Source organism: Fistularia commersonii, chromosome 21, assembly GCF_037954325.1.
Source record: "Fistularia commersonii isolate RoL2024-O1a breed Wild chromosome 21, RoL_Fcom_v1.0, whole genome shotgun sequence".
NCBI lineage: Eukaryota > Metazoa > Chordata > Actinopteri > Syngnathiformes > Fistulariidae > Fistularia > Fistularia commersonii.
The window spans coordinates 14,547,844-14,566,077 of record NC_141304.1 but is presented as its reverse complement, the minus strand read 5'-3'; the positions used below and the strand labels follow the sequence as shown (position 1 = coordinate 14,566,077).

At 48.5% G+C, this 18,234-nt stretch overlaps 1 protein-coding gene across 1 annotated transcript; it reads right to left on the bottom strand.

Moving 5' to 3' along the window:
• Positions 1-1,087: 1,087 nt before the first annotated feature.
• Positions 1,088-3,114, bottom strand: msx1a (muscle segment homeobox 1a). The gene is made up of 2 exons (XM_086168380.1): positions 2,632-3,114; positions 1,088-2,367 (listed from the first exon to the last, which is right to left on the bottom strand). The coding sequence occupies exons 1-2, from the start codon at positions 3,053-3,055 to the stop codon at positions 1,949-1,951; spliced, it is 843 nt and encodes a 280-aa protein (XP_086024506.1). The 5' UTR covers positions 3,056-3,114; the 3' UTR covers positions 1,088-1,948.
• Positions 3,115-18,234: the final 15,120 nt, after the last annotated feature.

The following is an 18,234-nucleotide window of genomic DNA, read 5'->3' as shown; positions in this document are numbered from 1 at the left end:
AAAAACAACAATAACAATAATAATAATAGTAATGTAAATATTGCCTCTGGTGTAAACCCCCTCTAGCTCCGCGGGCTGCGACTCGGCAGCCTGTCAGCTCCAAAAGGAGAAGTGTTGCCCGTCCCAGTCCCCCGTTGACATTTTAGGAATGATAAAAGTTCCGCCTTGCCTGGAGCAACAGCCTCGCTGGAGCCGGCCTCCGTCTGCGGCAGATTGCCTTTGCTCATTACAGCAATTATTTTCCTCAGATTTAACCCCTGCCTGAATGGCGGGGGAAGTCGAGTGAGAGCCTTTAAAAGCGCCGCGGCGCGGCCTGTAATTTTCCTCCATCTGATCCGTGTTTTGTCATCGGAGTCTTCCCGGTGGCGCACAATCACCCGGGACGTTTAAATCCGTCGCCGCTGCGCTTGAAGAATGTTGCGAAATGGGTTACAAATGGCTCCTAACACCCCGTCCGCTCCATAATGGGCTGTCACTCGTCTCGTTTTACACTATAAATCCTGTGTAATGACACATGTGGATTGTTTACGAGCTCTTTAGCCCGGAGAGCCCGATCTCCAATATTTATCGGTGTGTTTTGAAGTCCGGGCGACTGGTTTGTCGATATGTACCCCCCACCCCACCCCGTGGACCCCCCCCCCGTACCCCCCCCCCCCCCCCCCCCTTTTGCTGGCGCCAACAAAATCTAGGTTAGTTGTTTCAAAGCAATGGGCAACAGCTGTAGAAATACATTCCACCAAATAACATGTGACAAGTTGAAATTCAGAGGAGCACAGCCATTGTGAGGACGACTGGAGGAGAGGGGCAGGAGATCATTTGATCTGTACAAAGAACTATATATATATATATGTATATACATATTCTGCAGTGGAAATATGGACATTGCACCGCAAAATAAAAAAAAAGTTTAGCTCATGTTATTAATATTTTCCTCCACATGCTTCATTTCCCCCCTATGTCCCTATGCGCTATAGTAACAGCAGGCCTTAAAATAAAGGTATTATCTGTCAATTTAATACCACATTTAAAAAGAAAACACACACACACACACACACACACCTTCACCCCCATACAGTGTGCCCTGTGGCACTGCAGACCAACCCGTGGCCAAGTTCAAGTCAAAACCAACAGATGCGTCATGGAAAAAAAGAATAAACAATTTATTGTTAAGTTATGTCACAAATATATTCATAATATAAATGGGGATATTCTTCAAATATACATTATTTTACAGTACACACATCCCTTGCGAAGGGAATCATTTCAACAACAGACAGTGCTGTTTCCAAAAAAATAAAAAATTAAGATGCTGTGGTTCTCCGGATTCACAGAAGGCATTCAATGGCACTGTTCAGTGACCCACTGGTGATATGAAGGCAAAAATATAAAAAAATTGAAATGAAAAAAAAAAAAAGTGGGTGAAATAAACAAAGAAGGGTTTCTGCAGCCGACTGCTGCCGGACCGGCTTTTTGTTTGGCGCAGAAAGTCAAGCGACTGTCTTTTCCGTGCGACTGTTTGTGCCACGGAGAGCGGCCCTGAAGGCAACACGGTGACTTAACGGGACGCACGTCCACACTCCGCCGGCGTGACAAGGGCCCACGGCTACTACATCGGTCCCCACCTCTACATCCGTCCCCCCCGTAATAAAAGTCCATCTTAAAGTCACTGTATCATCTTAATGTCTCTCCTAGAAACAAGACGCAGATTCAGACTCGAGATTAAATGGCGGATTATTTTCGCAGTGCGTGAACTGACGGGCGACGTGGAGAGAAGAGGGATAGAGAAAGTTAAAACCCACGATGCGGGTCTGTTTTAGAGATATCGCCCACCCCACCCAACCCACTCCCTAACAGGACGAGACCCTGCGCTCCCACCCGGGGCCCTCGGGTAGGTTGCAGTCTTACCCCCTGTGTGCCACTGCAAGCGGCACCTTGTCCTCCGTGTCTATCAGGCCAGGTGGTACATGCTGTATCCGACGTGGGCGGCATACAGTCCCACGGGGGAAACCGGCAGCGAGTGCCTCTGGAAGGCGTGGGAGCCGGCGTAAGACGCCGGGACGTGCGCGCCGAGGGGGAAGGAAATCCCGAAGGCCGGGGGCAACATGGGCTTGGCTGCCATTTTCAGTTTCTCCAGTTCCGCCTCCTGCAGTCGCTTGGCCTTGGCCCGCCGGTTCTGGAACCAGATCTTCACCTGGGTCTCCGTCAGGTTGAGGGAGCTGGAGAACTCGGCGCGCTCGGCGATGGAGAGGTACTGCTTCTGGCGGAACTTCCTCTCCAGGGCGAGCAGCTGGGACGTGGTGAACGGGGTCCGGGGTTTTCTGTTCGTCTTGTGTTTCCGCAGCGGACAGGCCGGAGGACTCAGTCTCCCTGCGGAGGACAGATAAATAAATAATCCTAAATAAATCGGGGGTAGTTTATACTTAACGCCACGCATCGCAGCGCGGCGCACAATGACGCACATTGACGTGTGTGTGTGTGTGTGTGTGTGAGTGTGTGTGTGTGCTTGTGTAGGTACGCAAAGTCTCTCTCTCTTTCAAACACTTACACACACACACACGCGCGCGCGCGCGCGCGCGAGGAAAGTTACAAAAAATTGGAAAAAAATCCACATTTAACTTAATGTGAACTTACGTGGCGGTGTTGGTGAAAAGCGTGGGTTCTGTATCCACGATGTCCTCTCTTTACAGTCCGGACTCTCGGGTTTAATCAACACGTCCTCCGGCATGTTCACCAGCTCGCCGACTGAAAACGACGAGCCGGGGACGAACGTATCCAGGCCGGCGAAGGGGCCCATCCGGCCGCCGTCCCCCATCGCCTGGGACGTCCCGGCGACCGAGGCGGCGTCCGGGGACGGCACCTCTCGGCTGGGCTTCCTGTCGGCCATCAGCGCCTCCACGCTGAACGGCAGGATGGCCACTTTGGGCTTCCCGGTCTTCTCCGCGGGGCCCAGGCTGGTCTGCATCTCGCCTCTGCCGCCGACGAGCGCCGGGCGGGAGGGCAGCTCTTCACTTTTCAAACCGGCGGCCAAAGCTGACATGGCGACCGATGGGGCCATACAGATCCGAGCGGGCACTGGCGGGCGGGCGGGGGGCGGCTGTCGCGGAGGGGAGAGGGGGGGATCGCGGAGAGTCACTGGACGTGCGGGTTTGCAGCGGTGCGCCCTCAAGGTGACGGTATCCTCATGTTTATGTGACCGAATTGGAGCGCGGAGCTATAATAAGGCGGGCGTGGAGCGGGAGGCGGCCAATCACAGGCGAGGGGGGCCGGCCCGGGAGGACGGGGAGAAAAAATCACAGTGGGAAAAGTTAACAATAGTCACTTTTTCAAATAAACACAAACAAAGCGGATTCTTGATGAGATTCATAGTGCGATTCGCGACACGCGTGTCCGCCGCCGAGTAAAGGCGTGTTTACGTTTTGTGTTTCGTTGTTTTGTTTTTTTTTATTTAATTTGACTTTAGGTCGCGCTTGCCAGTGCTTGGCGATCAGCTGAGGCGAGGCGTCCCCGGTTGTTGCGCAACCCTTCCCCCGCCTCCGTGCGCGGATGCGGGGCCGCAGCCGGATGGGAGCGCGCAGGCCTCCGCAGTCATTTAGGGCTAATTATCGAAGGAGGGGTCGCCGGGATTCTCACCCCCCTTCTCCTTCGATTTGCACCCATTAAGCTCATAAACGATGAGCAGAGACACCTTCTCGTTATCTCCGCCGCCTGGCCAGGGTCGGCGCTTAAACGTGTCGGTGCGTAAAAACGCTGCGCCGCGGGTTTTGTTTTTTTTTTTTAATTTTGTGTCGCCAAGGCGACTCTGCTTTACATTCCGACGTTGCAAACGCAGCGGATGCTTTGGGGAAAATAGGTAACTTTTTCTCTCTCCCTCTCTTGCCTGTGAAAGCGACAGCGCCGCTAATCTCCGCGCGTAAACAATCTGTCACGATTTGTCAGTTTCCTTAATGGCCAGACGACGTGTGTTGTTCCTCGGCGCCGGCGCCGGCCGCATCAAAGCCGGCGGCTCCAGGCGGACTATGGAGGAGTCGAACCCGCACCGAGGGCGCAGCGCCGCCTCCTCCGCCCTCGCCCGGGGGACACTGGGCCATTCAGCCCTGAAAAATTAGCCTTTTCTCAGCCCGTCGCACGCCATTTGCCGTCTATTCAAACGGGCGCCGCGGTCGGTGGAGCAGAAGGGAGGAGGAGGAGGAGGCGGGCGGGGGATGGAGGGGTTCCGGGGCGCAAGTGTGAGGAGGTGTCCACTCCTGGCACCCCCGGGACTGCAGAGTTTGCAGGGAAGTGTGATTAAAAATGATAAAAATCGCGATGATGTAAACGTTTCTGGGGGAAAGGGGTGGCGATTGGCAGGAATCTGGGGTTAGTCATTGTTCAAACATTGTGTGTGCAAATGGAGACCTTGTAGGTTTAATAGCATGCAAAGAAACGCAGGTGCCTTGTGTGTGTGTGTGTGTGTGTGTGTGTGTGTGTGTGTGTGTGTGTGTGTGTGTGTGTGTGTGTGTGTGTGTGTGTGTGTGTGTGTGTGTGTGTGTGTGGACGATACGATAAAGTTAACCATCACCCGGCTATTTAATCTGGACAATAATCCGAGACAGCTCGTCTTTCGGGATTAAACGGAAGCATGGCGCCCATACGAGTAAGGAAACGCGTTATTTTTTCGAACTGAGTAAATGACGTTCAAGAGGCCCGAGTGTTGAATTACATAAAAGAAAGAAAAATGTAATCGAGTTAAGTCTGTTTGGCCTAGTCTGCATAACAGCCAGGTTACCAGGTGTGTGTGTGTGCGCGCGCGCATCGTGTATTTGCAAGTGTATTTGCAGTCCCTATGTCCTCTATTGTAAGTCGCTTTGGATAAAAGCGTCTGCCAAATGCAATGTAATGTAATGTAATGTGTGTGTGTGTGTGTGTGTGTGTGTGTGTGTGTGTGTGTGTGTGTGTGTGTGTGTGTGTGTGTGTGTGTGTATAAACACTTGAAGCGCCGTTAGTCCCGCAGCTTTGAAGTCCCCGGGACCTCCAGGCTCCCCGCGTCCTTGCGCAGCGCCCCCGCCCCGGGCTCACACGCTCTCACACCCCGGCCTCCCGACACCACCGGCTCGGCCTCCGCACAGACATTTCTCCGGATCAGACGGCTCGGTAATCCCGGTTTAATCCCGATTTAATCCCGGTTTGTTTTGGAGGTGCAGTTTTCTTGCAAAATGCTGAGCGCACACTTTGCGCCCGTTTGCGAACCATCAGCGTCCCAAACGGCGCATTCGACGAGACTGATAATCCGGATTACCGCGCCGTTTGTTTGAATTCCCCGGGGTGACAAACGCGGGCAGGGACCGCCGATGTACGGCCGGGCCCACCGGGCCTCAAACCCGCCTTCCAAACTACCTCTAACTCCCGGTCAAGAGGCAGGGAGCCGCACAAAGGCCCTTTGTTGCCTCCTCCCGAAGTTTCCTTAACCCCTTTCACGCAGCGCCCCGCCACTTCAGGGGAGAACAGCCCGCGTCCACGTCAAACGCACACGGGCGAGGACGCGGGGTACGTCGGGGGGACTGTGACGTCACACACGTGAGTGACTTCCTAATCCAGTTTTTTTTTTAATCCCGGGGTTTGCACGACAACCGCAGCCGCTGCGTTTCATATGCGTTCGTTTTTCTCAGATGATGCGTTATTTCATATAATCCACGCAGAGTAAATGATTTGTAATCTCAGGCGTGATGCTTGCAGGTGGATGTGACCCCCCACCCACCCACACGCACAGCTTCACTCCACCCGTGGGGATGATAAAAAAGATGGATAGATGAATGCTGTTACGCTGTCTAAACCTGACAGTTCTATTAAATAGTTTTATTTATCATTAATAAACACTATCGGGAAAGGGCAAGTTATTATCTCAAATGTCGCAATACGTCAAATATAGGTAAACAGTTTAGACACGCTGGATTCCTTTTCTTTCTTTCTTTCTTTCTTTCTTTCTTTCTTTCTTTCTTTCTTTCTTTCTTTTTTTCATTAACATCCACGGATCCGGATCTGCACCGGTAACCGGAACGAATTCGCTGCAGGCACCGGAGAGTTAACCGGTGGCTTTTTTTTAAGTTTCTGACACACACACACACACACACACACACACACACACACACACACACACACACACACACACACACACACACAGGAAAAATAGGCGACGTCCGTGCCCCGACTCGGGCGAATCCCTCTCCCCGGCCCCCTTTCTCCGCGTCCCGGCCGGCGGCTCAGGATGGACGGCGTCCCGAGTTCGGGAGAACGGGGGGGGAGAGGGGGGTTCAGCTCGGTCGTAGCCGCTCGGAGGAAAAGGACTGGCGGTGGAGGATGAGGGGTGGGTGGGGATCCTACCATCCGACAGTCACCGATCATTATTTAAAAAACGCCGAATGTGCTGATTTCCACTCCCTTATTTCTGTTTTATGATCTTAAAATAAAGCTCGACTGTGATTGGCTAATCGCCTCCCCCCTTACCGAATCACAACTCTTTCCTCTTCATATTAATCTTGAATGTATTTTAAATCAAATACCACCGATTTCATATTAAGGACGAATAAATGGTGTGTGTATGGAGGGGGGGCAGCTCAGATCGTAAATCTTAATCTGAACAGTGTCTGCTGAATGTCGAGCAGATTATAATCAGAAAATGAGCGCGCCCGCCGACCGGAAGTGGTTGTGTTTACATTGCGAAAAAAGGCAGGTGCAGTGACGTCACGAACAGTTTATATTTATGTAAAAAACATTTAATTATTCACATTTACGTATTTATATGTATTATTATGATTGATACGACTACTATTATTACTGTTATTATCATGTTTAAGTCCGTTTTTATTCATGGTGTATTTTATCTACGTTCACCCCTTTATCTCACACACACGGCTCCCCTTCAGCCGGATGGGATCCCCCGGCCCACGGATCGTGACCCCTGCGTGACTTTAAATCTAAATACAGTTGTTCCTCCGCCGCCCTCTGTGAAATTTAGATAAACCCGCGTCTTTTAAGCGTATTTAAATTTACAGCGGCCCATTGTCCGGCCGGAGACACCTCCATTACCCGCGGCGTTGGCGCGGATTTGACTTATCGCCCCTTTATTTCTTTCGCGCCATTAAACAGGAAGCGTAAAATCATTTGCAAGTCAGCGGGCCGGGTAATATGATAGGCCATCTGAATGGCTCGAATAACTAATGACAAATCGCTGGATTTATTCTGATAACACCGTCGTTTCGCGGCTCCCCGTCGACCGGAAGCCGCATCGAGTTTTAAATGAAATGCTTAATAAGCGCGTAACAAGCAGTGATTCCGCTCACAAATCTCTCCTATTAATGGGGCTTCGGGGAGATGCTGAGGGCGTAAAATGGCGTGGGGCCTCAGGAGGCTGTCGGAACAAATTAAATTAAAAACACCAACATATTCAATCTCAATTAAGGTAAATTATTGTAAACGTTCTTATTATTGTTTTTGTTATTATTCTTATTGAGAGAAGATGGTGCAGGGAACAGTTGTGAGGCAGATGATTCACTGTGGCAGGGGAACAACCTCAAAGGAATAATTCTCTTATTATTATTATCATTATTATTATCATTATTATTATTATTATTATTATTGTTGTTGTTGTTGTTGTTGTTGTTGTTGTTGTTGTTGTTGGTATTATTGATAGAAGAGGATGCAGAGGACAGGGTCCAATGGAGGAAGATGGTTTGCTGTGACAACCCCATGAAGGGAACAGCCCAAAGAAAAAGATGATTAAAATTAGAATTTATTATTATTATTATTATTGTTATTATTATTATATTTAGTATTAAATTATGTTACTTATGGCATTATCACAGTGTATGTGTTTTGACTTAATATGTATATGAAAAAACCCTAAAAGAATAGAATGGTTAGTTACGTACAGTCTGAATGCAGTAATTATTTTCCAGAAACATTATATGATGTCTGATTTATAAAAAAAAAAAAAAAGTCATGTCTCTTATTTGAAATCTCATAAACGTATTTCACTGTTATCTTTTTTTTTCCTTTCTGCATATTCACATTAATTCGTGCAATTTTCCAATTTGATTTAATTTCAATGTTCTTCAACAGCCTTAAATGGCATTTTAATCTTTGTGTGATTTACTGTAACTGAGGCGTTTTATTACTTTTAAAGGTTTCACCAAACAATCTCAAGGCTGAGGCTCTCAGAGCACATTTATTTATTTTATTTCCTGTAATCGTGACATGAGCATTTTGTTGCAAAACCAACGAAAAGGAAAACAAATACACTCCTTTTCTTTTCTTTTTTTTTTTTTTTTAAAACAACACAATTTCCATCACGCTAACAACACACGTCCCATCTCTGGTTTCTACCGACGACTGCGGTCATTTTCCATTTTCATCGAGATAGGCAAGAATAATAACTTCAGGTAATTGGGTTGAAAATTAATTCTGTGGGAACCGACATCAGATACAAATAGGTTTTGAAATGCAATCAGGAGGATTTATTCGGCGGTGTGTGGTTCGGCCCTTTCAGAATATCTCCCCAATATCTTTGTCTTTGCCCTTCTGTTGACACCGTGTACATAAACCGCCCCTCGCGAAAAAAAAACAACAACCTTAATCCGTCATTTCAAGTTGTTCCCTCCTTCTTCAGATCTGCCCAAAGAAAAGAAAAGCGGAATAACAAAGAGGGGCAAATGCGGAGAGAACATTGGGGAAGTTGCGGTAGGGACGGTGAGCCGCCGAGTGCTCTGTCCTCCAGCTCACAGCGAGGCAGACCTGGCTCCATCCTAATCTCACGAGTCTCAGCAGTCTGCAACCGGAGTGTATCCGGAGGGGGTTGAGCTTCTCGCAGCCTCCATCACCGGCCCACCTATGTCCTCCTCCTGCCTCCGCCCAGAGGAAAACTCCGTCAGTGACCCTGCGCTGACTCTTGCCGCCTAATCCTTTAAACGTGGGCAAAGCCTGAAATGATGAGGAGCCGGGCTTTTTTATACAGGTGATGCCCTCGTCTCTCCCGTTCCCCCGTGGCCGACAGGATCGGCCCGGAGAGAGGAGGGATCCTCCGGCAGGCAGCGAGCACCGCGCCGAGCGGGCCGCGGCCCGGGTCGAGAGCGCTTTCCGTCAGAGAGCCTCCCCGTGCCGCTGTCCAGATAAGAATCATCATCATATCACATTTATTTATGCGAAGGGAGACCACTGTGAGAGGAGTTTGTACTCCGAGGACGCCCCGATTCCAAGATAAACCGCGCAATGTCATTAGCGGAGACAAATTTGTGTCGTAAACAGATGATGGAAAAGGAAAAACTATGCAAAGTAAGAATTAGAGTCGTACGTTTACAGCGCCGAAACACATAAATAAGACGCAACATGTGAAGCGCTCAGTTCAAAGTGCTTTATTTACACAGTTGTTGGGATAAATCAGAGATAATTAGAAGAGACCCCCTCCCTCTTTTAGTTTTCAGAACATGTGAATTGTAAACATTTCACACATGTTTCCGTTTGAGCAGCACAACTGAAGGCCACGCTCTCTCTCGCTCTCTCTCATCACTGGATGTTGAAATAAGAGCGGCTTTATTATTAGTATTTTTTTCTTTGAACGTGTTAAAAGTTAAAATCCCCATCTGCACACGTCTTTACAATCTTTACCGAGTGTGTATCGTTTATATTGCACAGCATTACTCCACAGGCTGTGAGCGGTCAGTTATATTTGAATAATTCAAAATTACACATGCGTCGAATGTCATGATATTTTAACTCTTGGAATTTGCTTTTTTTTTTTTTTTTCCTCACAGTGTGCATGTGTGTTATATTTGTCCTGCTGAGATCTTATTACATGATGCGGCTCAGATGCTGACGCTCCTCGTGGGGACCCAGCGGACGGCGTTCTTCAGCTGGAAGCTTCACAGTTGGATAACAAACACAGAGACCGATTTAAATCCTGGCCTACAATCAACCGAATGACAAACTCGAGGTGATCTGGTTTGCTGTATTATGTGACACCTCTCCTGCGAGGAAGGGAGAAAGTAATGACAAAAACAGCCGTCTTATCTCTCTCAGAAGCCGCTTTCCGTTCAATGAACATTTCACTTTATGGCGAAATCATTAGCCGTTTGAGAGGGCGGTCCAACGGCGGTAGGGCGCCCTGTAGTCAGACCTCTTGGCGGGGAGCCGTCCGGGGCGACGGCGCGCACACCCGCATCCGAAAAAAAAAAAAAACCCACCCGCTCTCCTATGAGACATATTTAATTTAATTAAGGCCTGTCAGTGCTATTGATTTTGGCACTTTCAATTATGGCCCGGCAGTTTATGGGCTCCACGGGCTGTGGATCTACTGATCTGTGATGAGGGGGCCCTATCAGTGCAGGACCACATGGGCGAGGAGCCTCTTTGTCTTCCTTATGGCCCGCCGCTGTCTGCTGGAGACACAGATGTATAGCTGCAGCCGCGGCCTCACTCCCCTCCTGCTACCCATAATTAATCCCTCATTAGACAGCTCTTTATTGTTTAATTTGTGCCGTTCGCAATCAAATTGGGCAGATTAATTGCTACAGAATTTAGAAACCGGGGGTGAAAAATCGCCGTTTTAATTGCCTTCAGGTTTTATGGCGCCCGAGGCTCTTTACCCGGCTATCACCGGGCCACAATGAAATCATCTCGTGTCCCCGCAGAATTTTCTCCCCATCAGGCTCGGCGTGATCGTCGGGATGCTCTTTTTGGAGGCCTGCGGCCGCTGAGCTGAAACTCATTAAAATGTTTCTCGGAGATATATTTTCCCCTTGCAGTCCTAATTGCAAAAGTCAACCTTACAAATTCTTGTGTTTATTTATGGGCACGGCCTTCTTCTTGTGTTGTGGGGTCGTCGGTGCTGCCGGTCAGCGGTTTGAATCAAGGAGCGTGCACGGGGGAGATAAACTGTTTTTCATATTAGATGGAACTATAACAGCACATTGATAGAGAATGCGATATTTCCAAAATAAGCCTTTTGTATCTGGGAGGCCTGCGATTCTCCAGTCAGTGCCTCACATTGTGGTCGCAGAAGTGATCTGGATGAATGGACTTAGGTGTGACGATAAAAACCATAACAAGCTATTTGCTTGACACGTTTTTACAGCATTGATTTAAGTGGTGACTAAAAACACAAGTAGCCTCCTAACACTTAATAAAGAAATATTTCTTTATGCTTCGCACAGGCACCTTATAAATTCAGTTCTAAGCCGGGTTTAAGTGGAAACAGAGGCGAAAATCATCGTCACATTGTGGGAGTTTAACCGAGCGGGAGAGGAAGAAAGAAAGAAAGAAAGCACACGGGTTCGAGACAGGTTGGGGTACACATGCTGAATTTGGTGTGTATGTATGTGTGTGTGTGTGTGTGCGCGCACGTGCAGGTGGGCGTGCACATGTTTGTGCGTAAATGTCTATCTTTCTCCACACTTTTCAATCATTATTATGTATTCATGTACATAAGTGATACTATTGAGACCAACTATGCAATACCAGTGTGTGTGTGTGAGTTTGCACATGCACACGCATGTATCTATCTATCTATCTATCTATCTATCTATCTATCTATCTATCTATCTATCTATCTATCTATCTATCTATCTATCTATCTATCTATCTATCTATCTATCTATCTATCTATCTATCTATCTATCTATCTATCTATCTATCTATCTATCTATCTATCTATCTATCTATCTAACACTGCTTCTTTGTATTCACTTTCTCTTCTCAGGTTGTGTGTGATATGTGCGTTTACACAAATGTGTGTGGATCCAAGGCCGCTAGTTGTGTGTGTGTGTCTGTGTGTGCGTGCGCAGAGTGTCACGTTTCAGTGACATCATTCGGTGAGAGAATTGATGTCAAAAGCAGGGTAATTGCGTAGGTTGTCGTGTCACCAAACACCCCAGCAATTACGGCGTCACTCAACAATTATAGCCCATTATCTTTCTGAGAGGCCGGCAGTCCGCACAATGGATTCGCACAAACCTATATGCTAATTGCTAGCAGACACGAGTGTGGAGCTTGTGAAGTGGGATATATTTAGCCGAGTTGAGTGGATGGGAATTACGAAGGCAGGTTATATAAATATGATTACTGGATTTCACTTGATGGACAGAAGAGCATAGTGAGGAGTACGTGCACGCCTTTCGCCGATAGATCTAGCCGTTAGCTGCGGCGCAGCCGGACAGGATTGGACGGTTTAGTGGAAAAAAACGAGAGCTATTTGAACAGCTAGTGAAGGGTGTTTCAGAAGGGGATATCAACTCCGGTCTCGGGCCCTTTTTTTTTTTTAAAAAGAAAACGTCGGAAAAATGGAAGAAAAGCCCTCTCCGACCTTTAAATCCAGGCGAAGGGGACACAAAACGTGACACAATGGAATTTCACCCGAACACGATCGTGTTTACCTAACTGTTTCCGAGTTGTTTTTTTTTTGATCCCCGAACCCAAGAAATGTTTTTTCCAGAGATGTAATGTCCACCGTCAGCCGCCCTCGCTGACCCCGCTGCCCTCTCTGCTCCACTTGAGGCCTTTTAAGGCAGCATGGATTCCCCAGGCTTGCATGCTTCATATTATCTTCACATCCTCCTTCCTCAATATCTCCGATGATTATCTTTGTTGAAGTTGAGGGCCGTGACCAGGAGACTAAGTCCTTTTATGCACAACTGGATCTTGTTTTATGTTTTCTGTGTGTCACAGTGTAAAAGTTGTGTAATTGCTTTTGTTTCCAACAGATGGTTGTTCACGGTTACTGCAAACTGTTGGAGACGTAAAGATTTCGTCACAACTTATTTCATTTAGTGCAGCGGATTCAGATGTTTTACCGGAAGGCCCGATGTTCTGATTTCATTGACCAGGCGATGACAGTCCAAACTTCCACGCATCTTGCATCCAGTCCCACGTCAAACCGCTCGTGTCTGAAATCAGCAGTTACCAATAATGTTCGGCATCCTCAAAACCGTTGCTTCACATGCAAATCGAAAGACAACAAGTGTTTTTTTTTTCTTTTCTTTTTTTATTGAATTAGATGGAAGCTCTCAATTATGCACTTTTCCCGAAGTCGAGCCTTTTGGATTTTTGGCGCCGGTTGACGTGGTGACACTCGGTTGGTCATGGTAACAGGAAGCGCATTCTAACAACATCAGAAACATTTTAACTTTGATCAAGCGGATCTCAGAATATCGGCGTCCGCGTAAAACTACTTCAAGCGGCCCCTTTGTTCGAAAACGCAGAAGAGGAACTGACAAATCTGCCTTTTTCCATTTGCCCACCAGCAACAATGGCCTCATTTTATGTTGCACTCGGCACAAGAAGTTTTCCACACAACGGCCGAGCACATGAGCCGGTTACCGTGCAGGCAGGCCGGAGGTGCTTGCAGCCCTTTATTGAACTGTCAGTGTGGTAGCTCCTCCTTGTTCTTTGTTGGCTCAAAAGATACTAGATGATTAGTAGATTGTCAGGTGACCACCTCAGGCACGAATAGTACACTTTTGATTTTACCTCTCTGTCGGAAATGCTCGATAATAATGCGTAAAAATCAGTGACAGAAGACACGGTAAACAATGAATGCATGCGAATACGAAGAGACGCTCATTTTTTTTTTTAGCGACCGTTTTGTAGCCAAAGTACTTCCAGGACTTCTACGGCATAGCGGTTTGCTGGATTTCGAGCAGTGAGCGCCACGTCACCGCATTAGCAGAGTTTCATGACCGTACTGTTGTGTTGCAGAACACCCACAGGTGACGACTGATCGCCGTTTCACAATTGGGAACGCGCTTTGCCGGCACATGCGGGATTAGCAAATATCGGCTTTACATTCATACATTACACACATTAAAAGGCGCTCCTTCAATGCGACCTGTGTGCGCGCGAAGAATATGGTAAACGTGACTGACAAACAAGGGCTCTCTTTGATTTCAAACGCTGACTTTTATCCCCATCTCCGACGCGGTCACCTCCGCAGACGTGGAGGTGAGGTCCATTGTGAGCCGGGGCAGCTAATTATAGCCGCGTCGGGCCGCGATGGCGAGGCGCGCTCCTCGCTGTGTGGTGGAGCCACAGAGGCTGCACAAACATCTCAGAGGCCCCGCTCCTTGTTTAATGAAACTTTGCAGGGGCCCAGCGAATGCACACAGAGAGGCACAGCACGATCTGACGGACAGTGTCACAGAGGCCATGCCAATTATGTTTTCAGCAAAAACCCACCAACCCCTCTCCTGCCTTCATCTCTCCGCCCCCCCCCACGCACCCTCCTCCTCTTTGCCCAGACAAAGAATAACAGGACAGAGATATGATTACTAATCTGCCCCCCCAAGCCAAACACTAAAATGCCGGGATTTGTTTGTTCAGTCATCAAGAAGTGTTTCAAACCGAAGTGGGGGTCTGGAGGGATGATGGTGTAATGAGAGTTTGCAGCTTCAGATGTTTGTTTTTGTTCTGATTGGACCGCGCGAGGGCTTGATGTGTCTCCGAGAACTCACTGGTCTCATTATGGGTTTAGCGATCTACTTTTAATAGCGGTAATTTGTTGAGTATTCCAGGATTGGTGTCACGGACTGTATACAGGAATCGCAAAGACACACGCAGCTCCGGATCGTGTAATGCAATACAGTAATCATGTTTGCTGATTTGGCGGTTTGGTGATGAACTGTATTATGTCACGTCTGTTGTTTGGGGATAAATCCCTACACGGGCGCCTGACGATCCATCTCCCACCTTGTGTGTTTCCGCAGCCGCTCGCAGATGATCCCCGCCCGCTTCGCCGTTCCTCCGACTGCCTCCGGTGGGACCGCTCTGCCGCTCATTACACGTGGAGGACAATGTGATGAAGCACGGTCATTACTGACCTGTTCAATTTGCAAGAAAAGGTATCGCGTCCGCTTGACAAAGAGGAAGGAAAGAATCATTCCTGTGACGCCCGTATCAATTTGCCAGACGCCGTATGCGTGGCTGAACACGGAGCGGGGAGGCCTCGGGAATCGAAGGCTGCCAGTTCATTTTACCCGAGTCTTTGTTTTCCCCTAAACTTCGATATTAGGAGAAAACAGAGAGCGTGAAACTAAAGCGGCCCAGTTCAGCGCGCCAGGATACGGACATGATATGAGTAACGTTGATGTCACATGTTTGCCTGCTTGTTTAGTCGGTCACCGGGCTCTTATCTGAGCAGATTAGCATTGATGGAATAATGGCTGCGCAACTTTCATCAGGAGAAAAGTACTTCATTTATAGCCCTCCAGGATTCATGCTTTGTTTCACAGCGTTGGACTGGTCCCACCTGCCTGGTGTGAGCTGGCCAGCCAGCTAACTGCTAACATACTTGCCGCTTAGACTGCGGCGTGTGTGTGTGTGTGTATGTGTGCGTGTGCGTGCCAGATTTTTACCAAACATACCGCGTGTTCACTCGCGATGCACTTTTTAGTGCATCTGCATCTCGTTCACAAAGATCGCCCGGCAACAGAATTCACCCCGTCGCAGCAGAGTATCCGGCACGACCTAGAAACAACCTTCAAGTTACTTTCCCGGCATCATGTGGCGATTATGAGTTGCAATGCAGAAACGGAGATACGAGGAGAGGAGAGGAGACACATGGGAAGGAACTGTGGAGCCGCGAGTGAGGCTTCAGTCATGAGGCGCACAAAAGCCAAAATACAATTACGTTCCCCTCAGACCAACACCGAGAAGGAACCGGCTGTAAACCTTGGATACGTTCGTTTGAAAGATTCAATTGCTGCTAAATAACGCAATTAGCTGCTCTAATTTACTTTGTTTGGCCCGATACCATTTGGAAATTGTGTTGGAGATGCACGAGAAAATTATTTAAACGCCATTCAAATAGCCAAGGGCTAATCTGCATGTTAGCAGCAGATGTCAGCTTCGTGGCGAGGTGGCGGCACAGCAGCTTGTCTCTACCCCGAAGTCCAGCGAGTTTCGTTTCCACGCGCCGCCGAGCGGGTTTTCATCGAAATTCGGGACGCGTCTTAAAACGCAGCGGCCTGATCTGTCTGTGGGTTAACAGCTGACGGCGGCAGAATGTGCATCGAATCATTTTTGATGCCGTAAATGTTTAAAAGAATGATCTTTATTAGAGTTTAATAAGCTAGAGATACGCGATTTACGCTTGGATTGAAAACAACTCCTGGGGAGCGGACACTGTGAATGAGAAGGAAATGTTCAAAGTGACATTTCGATGTCAAAATAAGCAATGGATAGAGCAAAGAGGAGGTGTTTTTTCTTGAGGGCCATGATCCTCTTTTTGCTCAGGAGTACCTCCATTTATTTGTAGAACTTTTTGCAGAAATACGCTTGAAGTGAGCGCACGGCTACGGGGTTCGTTGCAATTTGCATTCGTTCAAATGTAACAAATTCCCCATGACGGCGTTTCCCTCCTTTTCTGTATTTATTCCCCCGTGCGGCACAGCGGGAGCGCCGCGTACGCGCGGGCGAAGGCGAGCGGCTGCAAATGAGCAGCGGAAGTGCTCGGCGACTGAAGATGTAGTCATGTCTCTATTTCGGTTTAACAGGATTAGCGAGACCCTGAAAGGGGACGGCACGCAAACTGACACGATTAAGGGCGGTGTCAGCCTTACTTTACAGTTGGCGGTAAGGTCAGCGGCGCTCTGCCCCCGAGGTGGGAGCGCCCCAACCTCTCGCGAAGCCTTTTTCAGGCTGCAGCCGGGGCCTCCCGCGCTCATCCGCCCCCCCGCAGCACGGAGCCCATCGGGTGAAAGAAACACAATTAAATTCAGCTAAAGCAAGACCACTGACCGCTTGGCCGTGGCCTAATAGGCTTAAGATTGGAAAATAAATTTAATTGCGTGTTATCGGCCTAAAGTTAATCCTCCTTGGCGTGACAACGGGGTGACTTCTAACCGGCGGTGTCGGGCGTGCAGCTCGGTTCCACGGCGGTTTTAGACCAACCGGGCGAGGCGGGAACAAGGACGGCGGGCTCGCGTTCGACTCCTGACAGGTCCTGAAAACCCCTTGAAACGCTCCACAAGTGGCCCGCGAGTCTTATCAAGTGCGCACTCTGGTTTGAAGAGCGCACCAGAAGAGGGTCCGCACCAGTGAGATGATGATTTCAGGACCACAGTGCAGAGTAGATATAAGGTTTCAGTTTCGTGTGCACTTTCGTTCGGGGCGAGGGGATTATGAAAGTTTGAAAACGGTCCAGGAACTTCAGGCGAGGGGAGGCGGGAGACGGTGCGGCGAATTAATTATTTCATTACGCAGTTTTGAGACATATTGGATAGGATTAATATGCAATTACTCTGTCCGCCGATGACACCAGATCTGATTTCTAAGGGCTGCATTAAACGAACCAAAGCGATATAAAACACTCAACTTGCTGTTTGGGCTCTGAAATGGGTTCCAGTCCTGAAGCGGTCCTGAGAACAGATTGTATTTTTCTCCAGTCACACCATAATTGGAGCCTCACTTTTGCCCTTTTGTACATATTATTAAGTTGTTAAAACTATCAAGTCAGAGGTTGGGCATTCAACCGCATAGCCACACGCATTGTTAATCCTTTCTCTGTTATTTCAACTCGACAAGATTTGGCCCCTCTCAAGGTTTTTCTCTAAGTGTACAATACCTTTCAGCTGCACATATGGTCGTAGATGTGCCGGTGCAAGATGCCTAAATAGCTCATGGTGTAAATAAGACCCAGACCATTGAGCTCCAAAGTGGATGGAAACATTTTTCTAACTTATTTAGTTTGGAACGATCAGGAAAACCACCTATTTACTTCCAAGTCCCCCGTCTTCAGGAGATATAAGTCTGCCTTTAATTTAGCGGGCACTTCAACAACTTACTTTTGAGAATGAGTACAAATAGTTCCTCCTCGGATGGCGGCGGCGGCGGCGCTGCGTCATGTGAGATTTGCTGCGTCGTGACAGCCTCCGGTGCTGCACGCATCCAAAACACACAGCAGTCAGTTAATGTAACGTAACATTACACTGCCGCCGCGTCTTCGCTCGGAGGTCTTTATCATCACTTGACTGCGTTTGCGCGTGTGTGTCGGATCTACGCTACAAGAGATCGTGCCGGCTTCGGCTCTTGCCTGTAGCGAACGCCCAAAATGCGACGTATCGTGTCCGTAGCCGGTGCAGAAGGCTGGCTTCCGACGCTCCGACTCCCCGACGGGCCTCGAGTGGCAGATGACGAAATGAAGGCAGAATCGGAGCCATCGGCGCAATCGCTCGTGTTGTTCTTAAAGGAAACGATCCTCCGGAGAGCATCGTTGAA

Excerpts from the sequence above, each read along its gene's own strand:
- msx1a (XM_086168380.1), bottom strand. The coding sequence starts at position 3,055 with ATGGCCCCATCGGTCGCCATGTCAGCTTTGGCCGCCGGTTTGAAAAGT. Across the intron at positions 2,368-2,631 it reads CTTTTCACCAACACCGCCAC|GGAGACTGAGTCCTCCGGCC; the intron begins GTAAGTTCACAT and ends TGTCCTCCGCAG.